Consider the following 8,857-nt stretch of genomic DNA (forward strand, 5'->3'; position numbering starts at 1 on the left):
TGCTTTATTTTAAAATTATGTTTATGGCTTCTTGTCTGTCATCTCCTGCTAGAATATAAGCTCTGTGAGGGCAGGGATTCTGACTGGCTTGCTCATAGCGCTTCCTCCAGCACCCAGAACAATACCAGGTGCATAGCAGGTGCCCAATAAATGGACCAATGCCTGGCGCGTAGTAGGTACTCAATAGTTGTTGATGAGTGAAAGTAAGAAAGAGAATGAGATTCCTAACACAATGGTTTCATGTAAATTAGAAACAACACTGTGACACTGCGTTGTTTTCCAAGGATGCAGGGCATTCAAAGTCATTTGTGTCGGTGCCTGTGGGAAGGGAGGGGAGCACAGCCAGAGATGAAGAGTGGAAATAAATTAATAAAACGAGAGAAAGGCTTTGCCTGGACAGGAACTGAAGCCTGTGATTAACTCAACTCTCCTCACCTGAGATCTGATTAGGAAAAAGAGGACATCTTCATTTGCATAGAATTTTCCAGGAAACAAGGCAGTTAGTTCCCTGCCCTGGACCACAGGGGCTCCAGGGAGGAGGCTGGTAGAAGGCAGTCGTGCTCAAGGTCACTCTGCAGGGCTGCGGTGTTTCCGTCTAGAAACCTGATACAGTGGGGTGGACGGGGGACTCCCAAGGAAAAACATGCAAAGAGGGAGGCAGCCACTTGTCAGTACACAGCTCCCGGCTGGGCATGGTGGAGCCACTGTGTACCTGTTTCTTGAAGTAATTAAATTAATGGAGGAGGCTGGGCACGACAGCTCACACCTGCAGTCCCGGCACTTTGGGAAACTGAGGGAGGTGGATCGCTTGAGGTCAGGTGTTCAAGACCAACCTGAGCAACGCAGGGAACCCTCGTCTCTACAAAAAATTTAAAAAGTATCCGGGCATGGTGACGGGCACCTGTGGTCCCAGCTACCCGGGAGGCTGAGGTAAGACAATCACTGGAGCCCAGGAGATCGAGGTTGCAGTGAGCCATGATGGTGTCACAGCACTCCAGCCGGAGACTGAGCAAGACCTTGTCTCAAAATATAAAAAATAAATAAATGGATGAATTAATACAACTTAGGATGATTCCATTTTTATTGTCATTATTTATTTGGTTTCAGAGACACTAAGCGTGTTAGAAATTGTCTTCTTTGGAATGCAGTGCTGGTTTAAGGTGTCTGTGCTCCTGCCTTCTGTGCCTCTGGTCTTGAGTAGTGATGGTGACACAGCAAGGGTGGGGCATGGTGGGGAGAAAACGCTTGAAGCAATTGATCTGGGAAAGGAGAGATCAGAGCCAGAGTAAAGATCAGGATGCTGGGGCCTGGGGCTCCTGGGTCTGAGGGAGGAGGAGCTGGGCCTGTCCTCCTGGGTCTGAGGGAGGAGGGACCGGGGCTCCTGGGTTGGAGGGAGGAGGGGCTGGGGCGTGGGCTGCTGGATCTGAGGGAGGAAGAGCTGTGGCCTGGACTCCTGGGTCTGAGGGAGGAGGGGCTGGGCCTGGACTCCTGGGTCTGAGGGAGGAGGAGCTGGGGCCTGGACTCCTGGGTCTGAGGGAGGAGGGGCTAGGGTCAGGACTCCTGGGTCTGAGGGAGGTGGGGCTGGGGACTGGGTGCCTGGGTCTGAGGGAGGAGGGGCTGGGGTCAGGACTCCTGGGTCTGAGGGAGGAGGGGCTGGGCCTGTACTTCTGGGCCTGAGGGAGGAGGGACTGGGGCCTGGACTCCTGGGTCTGAGGGAGGTGGGGCTGGGGACTGGGTGCCTGGGTCTGAGGGAGGAGGGGCTGGGGCCTGGACTCCTGGGACTGAGGAGGAGGGGCTGGGGCCTGGACTCCTGGGACTGAGGGAGGAGGGGCTGGGGCCTGGACTCCTGGGTCTGAGGGAGGAGGGGCTGGGGCCTGAGTGGAGAGAGGAGGGCCTGGGCAGCTGACGAGGTCCATCCCACCGTGAAGACCATCATTTGTGCCGCATCGTTTCCTCAATCCAGCTTCGGTACTTGCACAGGTTGGTGTAGACACCAGGGTAGCCAGGCAGGGCGCAGCGCTCCATTCCCCAAGACACAAGCCCCTGGAGCTGTCCTCTGCACACCAGGGGTCCCCCAGAGTCACCCTGAGGGGGAGGAACAGAGATAGAGACACCGATGGACAGGTGGCTAGAGCCACGGCACAGAGAACCCAAGAAGCAGAGATAGTCAGGGAGACAGGAAGAGACTCTGCGGTGGACAGTTAGGGACACAGTCCTGCCCCAGCTCTGAGGTCTCAGTCCCAGAGGTCAGGGCACTTCCTTCCCTCTCCACTGGGTCTGGCTCTGTCTCTGTGTGCACCTGCCTGTCCCTTGAGTCTCACCCGGCCCCTCTCTGTTCACTCCATCTATAGAACACTTGTGTGTCTCTCTTTTTCTATTTCCCCGTCTCTGCCTTTCTCAAGGATGCATTCAGATTTCTAGAAGCCTCAGCATAGCCTTTCCCAGACCCATATGAGCAGAAGCCACTCTGCGATCTTTCCCCAACCTGCCTCATCGTACTCCACCAACTACCCTAAGAGGGTTATCCCCACCTGAGAGACGAGGAAACTGAGGCTTGAATGCTTTGAGTCCATTACCCAGGAGGCACAGGGCCAGGAAGCAGGGTAGCCTGGCTATTGGAATCTCTCCGTCCCTGTGGTTCACTCTCTTTTGAAGACCTACGCAGACTTCCATGCTCCTGACATCGTCTGCCTAAATCCCAGTCCCAAATAATCCTTCCCCCAGCTCCCATCCTGAGCCTTACCTGACAAGAGTCCTTCCCGCCCTGGGGAACTCCTGCACAGACCATGCCAGGCGTGATGGCTTTAGAATAGGCCTTCTGGCACACCTCATTCGGTGAGATGTTGATGTTCACACATTGCAGAGAGGCAGGGTACCTGGCTAGGGGAGCACTGCAGGATTATGACTGGGTCTTCCCTCCCATAAGACCCAAATGTCCAGGCGCCCAGCCCCTCTTCCCTCAGACCTAGGAGTCCAGGCCCACCCCTGCTTCCTCAGACCCAGGAGTCCAGACCCCAGTCCCTCCTCCCTCAGACCCAGGGGTCCAGCTCCCCAGCCCCCTCCTCCCTCAGACCCAGGAGCCCAGGTCCAGCTCCCTCCTCCCTCAGACCCAGGAGCCCAGGTCCAGCTCCCTCCTCCCTCAGACCCAGGAGCCCAGGTCCCCAGGCCCTCCTCCCTCAGACCCAGGAGTCCAGGCCCCCAGGCCCTCCTCCCTCAGACCCAGGAGTCCAGGCCCCCAGGCCCTCCTCCCTCAGACCCAGGAGTCCAGGCCCCCAGGCCCTCCTCCCTCAGACCCAGGAGTCCAGGCCCCCAGCCCCTCCTCCCTCAGACCCAGGAGTCCAGGCCCAGCCCCTCCTCCCTCAGACCCAGGAGTCCAGGCCCAGCCCCTCCTCCCTCAGACCCAGGAGTCCAGGCCCAGCCCCTCCTCCCTCAGATCCAGGAGTCCAGGCCCAGCCCCCTGCTTTCCAAGATGCAGGAGTCCTCACCGATGGGGCTGGATATAGTTCCCCAGCCTGACACTCGGCAGGAGGTCCCGGAGCTGGCACAGGCCTGGGCGACCTCAATGGGCCTGACTGCCCTCCCGATCCGCACGGGCTGCTGGAGCCGTAGCAGCATGAGGTCGTTTTCGTGGGTCCGGGAGTTGTAGTTGGGGTGCGTCACCTGGCGAACCACACGCAGCACCTGCTGGGTGGCCTCCCACCTCCTCAGGTTGTGTTTACCCAGGGCGACCTGAAGAATCCTGGCCACGACCCCCAAGAGAAGTGCTGCTCAGGGTCTGAGCCGGAGACCCCTCCCCACCCTCCGGCCCAATTCCCTGAGGTCTAGCCTGCTTCTCACTAACTGCAGGCCGAGCATTCTTGGCCTCCTGTGCCCTTCCCCATGACCAGGGCATTCTCTTGGCCCAGCCCCAGCTGCCTATCCTTCCGCTCTTGGGCTGAGCTCCAGCTCCTGGCTTGGGAAGAAGGTGATGATTGGGAGAGCTTGGCTCCATTCCAGGGTCTGTGCTGGGCTCTGTGCTTTGAGTTCTAAGTGAAACTGCATTATGACTCTAGGCTGTAAATCAGAACTGATATTCTGGAGTAGGCTCCATTCCGTTTCTAGTCTGGCCTCTGGGTTCTAGACATCTTAAACTTTTGACTCTATGCTAAGATCAGGATTCTAGATCGAACCTGGATTATGACTTGATTTTTTGTTTGTTTGTTTGTTTGTGATGGAGTCTCGCTCTGTCATCTAGCCTGGAGTACGGTGGCACGATCTCAGCCTACTGCGACCTCCAGCTCCTGGTTCAAGTGATTCTCCCGCCTCAGCCACCTCAGCCTCCCGAGTAGCTGGAACTACAGGTGCCCGCCACCACACCCAGCTAATTTTTGTATTTTTTAGTAGAGACGGGGTTTCACCATATTGACCTGACTGGTCTTGAATTCCCAACCTCAACTGATCCGCCCCCCTCGGCCTCCCAAGTAATGGAATTACAGGCATGAGCCACCGTGCCCGGCTGTGACTTAATTTCTAGAGCCTGATGTTAGATTTCTATTTTACGATAGGCTGAGGGTTTTATTTTGAGCGATGGATTAAGACCTGGGCTATGGGTTCTGGACACACTGATAGCTCCAATTTCTGGGTGGTGCTCTGGGTTCCTTATTAAACTCTGGTTTCTGAGCCGTTCTTAGACAACAGTATGAGCTCTGTGCTCCAGTTGGGGTCAGGGTTCTCAACATTGGTCTAAGCTCTTGATTCGACAGGTCTGTTTCATATTGGATGATAGGGCTCTTGGTTCTGGACTCTGATCTGAGCCCTTGACCTCAGGTTGGGCTCTGGGTTCTAGTTGGAGCTCCAGGTTATGGCCTGGATCCAAGATTCTAGAGTCTGATTTGCATTCTGGCCTTTATATTCTAGACTCTGGCCTGAGCTTTGATCTCTAGGTTCTAGACTGATCTTCTGTTGATGGCATAGACATGGCTTATAGGTATTTTGACTTCTTGGCTGGGGTCTGGGTTGTAAGTTCAGATCTAGAATTTAGGAGGGGTCTAGGTTTTATATGGGGCTTCCGATTAGGATCTCCATTCTGGGATTTATTTATTTATGTATTTATTTATTTATTTATTGAGATGGAGTTTCACTCTTGTTGCTAAGGATAGAGTGCAATGGTGCGATCTCGGCTCACCGCAACCTCGCCTCCTGGGTTCAAGTGATTATCCTGCCTCAGCCTCCTGAGTAGCTGAGATCACAGGCATGCACCATCACACCTGGCTAATTTTGCATTTTTAGTAGAGACAGGGCTTCTCCATGTTGGTCAGGCTGGTCTCGAACTCCCAACCTCAGGTGATCTGCCCGCCTCGGCCTCCCAAAGTGCTAGGATTACAGGCATACACCGCGCCAGGCACATTCTGGGCTTTAAACACTGGGTTGAAGTCTGTATTCTAGGCTGCTCATAGCGGAGCTATAGACTAGACTCTGAACTAAACCTTGGATGCGGAACAGCCTCCAGGTTTTGCCTCTATTCTTAGAGTTGTACGTTCCAGCTGTGAGCAGGGTTCCAGTTTTGGATTTATGGCTAGACTGTAGGTCCTGAACTGGGCTCTGAGTTCTACGTAGTGTCCTTAATTTCTGAATGTAGACGGGGTCCTGAATTCAGCCACCAATCTGGATTGGGCTAAGCTTGGTCTTGATGTAATGCGTGGCCTCTGGATGAATCACTGGATTAGATGTTTGGTTCTCAGCAGGCCCGTGGGTTCCAAGCTGCCCATCTGCTTTCAGAACCTATGCTGAGTTCGAGATTTACGGAGGAGTCCACATCCCGAGCTGTGTTTTTGGTTCCAGGCTCTTCTCTAGACCGCAAACCAGGAGCCAGCCACTACATTGGGTTCTACACAGAGATCCAGATTCTCAGCTCAGTTCTAGGGCTTTAGACTCTAGAATTCACTGGACACAGGGACAGGGGAGGGGGCCACTTACGGGCGGCCGCAGTGAGCCGCGGTGATGACCCACTGGTCTGAAAGCAGAGCACCTCCGCAGAGGAAGCGGCGCCCGGGACCTGCCAGCAGGGCCGCCTGCCACGGCTGGGAGCTCCGGGTGCATGTATAGCCACCAATTATCTTGTTCTCATCCTCTTGGCTCCGTGTCATGTCTAGGAGTGGACAGGATTGGGTGGGGAAAGTAGATGAGCAAACACTCTCCACTCCGCAAGTTTGTAGGATTCCAGAACTGACAAATCCCCTTCCTTTTGGTCTAACCCCTAAACCGCCCACTTCTATCCATCCCACCCAGGGTGAGACATGTCCAACATTGACCCCGTTATTGCCCCAACACGGAGAGTTTTCTGACTCACCTCCCAAGTCACCTCCGTAGCATCTCTTATCTTGTGCCATGGCCACCTTATCCAGGGCCTTGCTACATCTACGACCCTCAGCTCTACGCTCCCATAATTTCTGTGATCACGTCTCGAAATATGCCACATTTCCCCCCAGTGAGTCCTTCCCCAACACATTCAAGGACCTCCCTGTCTCTTCCCCAAAGTTTCCACTCAGTGGGACCCCAAGGGTCCAGCAGCTCTTGCCCCACACTTGCCCCCAGCCACCTCGCACACCCCACACCACGATCTCGCCACCCCATCGTCCTTCTCCACCTTCCCTCTGACAACAAAACATCTTTCCCACATTGTTTCTTTCCTAGCACAGTCAAGTAGAACCCTGTGATCTTTCTGTTATGGCCCACTCAGGACCTAATAGTTCTCTACGATTCCTTATTTATTTTGCACCAGATCTTATAAACACCTCTCTCCCCAGTCCCACAATTTCCTAGCACTTCCACAACTAGGAATTTAGGCCTCCAGCATGCTCCTCCGCCATGATCCCCAGACCACTCCCTGCTCTTTCTTACGAGGTCACCATGAGCATCCAGGGGCCCCAAGGACCCATTCCCCATCTCTTCTCAGAGTCTCCAGGGGACCCCCTTGTCTCATACCCAACCCTTCTCTTACCTATAGCCAGGACTTGAAGTGCTGTCAGCAGGAGGAACATTTTAGGGGCTGAGGGCCAGGTTCTGTCAAATGCAGAGAGAAAGTGAGAGAGAAGGAACCTTCAACAGAACCAGGGGCTGAGAGGGAGAGACAGTGAGGGCCACTTACCCAGAGCCCAGGACCCTCAGCGACATGAAGACAGAGCAGAGAGGTAGGGACCACAGACCAGGAGGGCGGGGCCTGTAGGCTCTGCGGGCGACAGGCGGGAGGATGAGGAGCAGGGCGCAGGTCCCTCCTTGATGTGTTGGTGAAGGAAGGAGGGGAGGTGTCTCTCTTCCTAGTCATGCTGGCAAAGCCTTTTATCCCTGGTCGGGACAGCTGGCCCTGCCCCCACCTCCTGCTGCCCTGCTTCTGATTTTTTTTTTTTTTTATTGCCTAGTTCCCATTCCAGAACTCCCTGATCCCATCCCCTCCCTCCCCTCTCTGGCCAAAAAAGCAGCCACAATTGTTCACGAGAACCCGCCCCCGGAAGATGCTATAATCTAGAAGGAATCCTGGGAGGGACACCAGGGCAGGGTGGGCACGGGAGGGTTCTCAGTTGCTGGAGGTGGTGGATCTGGTGGTGGAGTCAGGAAACCAGGGTGGGGAGCCTCAGAGGAAAGGGCAAGAAGGGGCTGAGAGAGGGAGGAAGAGAGGCACTGAGAGAGGGAGTCACGGTAGGGGAGAGAGAGAGAGAGATAGAGAGACAGAAAGAGAGGGAGAGACAGAGAGACAGAGAGAGAGCCAGACAGAGAGAGACAGAGAGACAGAGAGAGACACAGAGAGTGAGACAGAGAGACAGAGAGAGAGCCAGAGACATACACAGAGAGAGACAGAGAGAGACAGGGAGAGAGAGAGAGAGATAGAGAGACAGAAAGAGAGGGAGAGACAGAGAGACAGAGAGAGAGCCAGACAGAGAGAGACAGAGAGACAGAGAGAGACACAGAGAGTGAGACAGAGAGACAGAGAGAGAGCCAGAGACATACACAGAGAGAGACAGAGAGAGACAGGGAGAGATGGAGAGAGAGACAGAGACAGAGAGACACAGAGAGAGACAGAGACAAAGACAGAGAGACAGAGACAGAAAGAGAAAACAGTGGAGAGAGAGGAGAGAGGCCGAGACGCCCCCACAATGAGGCACTCACCACAAACACACAGAACAACAGCGATGATGATGAAGGCAGTGCAGGCATGAGACGTGGAAGAGAACGGGACATGGTGGGAGAAAGAGGACAGGCAGGCTGATGGCAGAGGGGAGACAGGAAGGACAGGCACCTACAGGGGATGGGGACAATAACAGAGACAGGCAGAGATGAGGGATGGCAGCGCCAGGGAGAGATGGAGAGGTGGGGTGGGATGGAAGACAGGCAGGAGGTGGGCGGGAGATACCTGGACCTGGAGCAGAGCTGCCCACCTTGCTTTCTCACTTTCAACTCCTGAGAGATGGGGGAGCAGAGGCCCCAGCAGGGAGCAGGAAGGTTGGTGCCAGAACGGGCATTCCCCAACTTGGGCTCTGTAGAGGGGTGGGGAAGAGCTAGGTACAGAGACAAAGTGAGAGCTGGAGATGCAAAGAGAGAGTGACAGAGACCCAGAGAGGGGAACAGAGACCCAGAGGGAGAGGGACAGAGACCCAGAAAGGGAAGGGGACAGAGATTCAGACACAGAAGGACAGAGTCTTAAGAGACGGGGCTCGGAAATTCAAAATGGTAGAGGGTAGAGAACAGGAGAGAGAGAGTGAATGAGATGGGGAAGGAATCTGGCCAGCCTGCAGAGGGGTTCTGGAGTTGGGGGGGTTCCATCCTCATTTGGGGGAGGGCCTACCCTTCTCAGCCCCTCCCCCAGCCCCTTAAATTCCCCAAT

General features: G+C 54.9%; 1 protein-coding gene across 1 annotated transcript; it reads right to left on the reverse strand.

Annotated features, from left to right (window-relative positions):
- Positions 1–1,067: 1,067 nt before the first annotated feature.
- KLK14 (kallikrein related peptidase 14) lies at positions 1,068–7,393 on the reverse strand. The gene is made up of 7 exons (XM_033224278.1): positions 7,127–7,393; positions 6,980–7,041; positions 5,956–6,127; positions 3,486–3,739; positions 2,744–2,880; positions 1,922–2,085; positions 1,068–1,259 (listed from the first exon to the last, which is right to left on the reverse strand). The coding sequence occupies exons 1-6, from the start codon at positions 7,150–7,152 to the stop codon at positions 1,933–1,935; spliced, it is 804 nt and encodes a 267-aa protein (XP_033080169.1). The 5' UTR covers positions 7,153–7,393; the 3' UTR covers positions 1,068–1,259; positions 1,922–1,932.
- Positions 7,394–8,857: the final 1,464 nt, after the last annotated feature.

Source organism: Trachypithecus francoisi, unplaced genomic scaffold (genome assembly GCF_009764315.1).
Source record: "Trachypithecus francoisi isolate TF-2019V2 unplaced genomic scaffold, Tfra_2.0 Lachesis_group12, whole genome shotgun sequence".
NCBI classification, from domain to species: Eukaryota; Metazoa; Chordata; class Mammalia; order Primates; family Cercopithecidae; genus Trachypithecus; species Trachypithecus francoisi.

Excerpts from the sequence above, each read along its gene's own strand:
- KLK14 (XM_033224278.1), bottom strand. The coding sequence starts at position 7,152 with ATGTCGCTGAGGGTCCTGGGCTCTGG. Across the intron at positions 7,042-7,126 it reads CTGAGGGTCCTGGGCTCTGG|AACCTGGCCCTCAGCCCCTA; the intron begins GTAAGTGGCCCT and ends TGCATTTGACAG. Across the intron at positions 6,128-6,979 it reads ACTTCAAGTCCTGGCTATAG|ACATGACACGGAGCCAAGAG; the intron begins GTAAGAGAAGGG and ends GTCCACTCCTAG.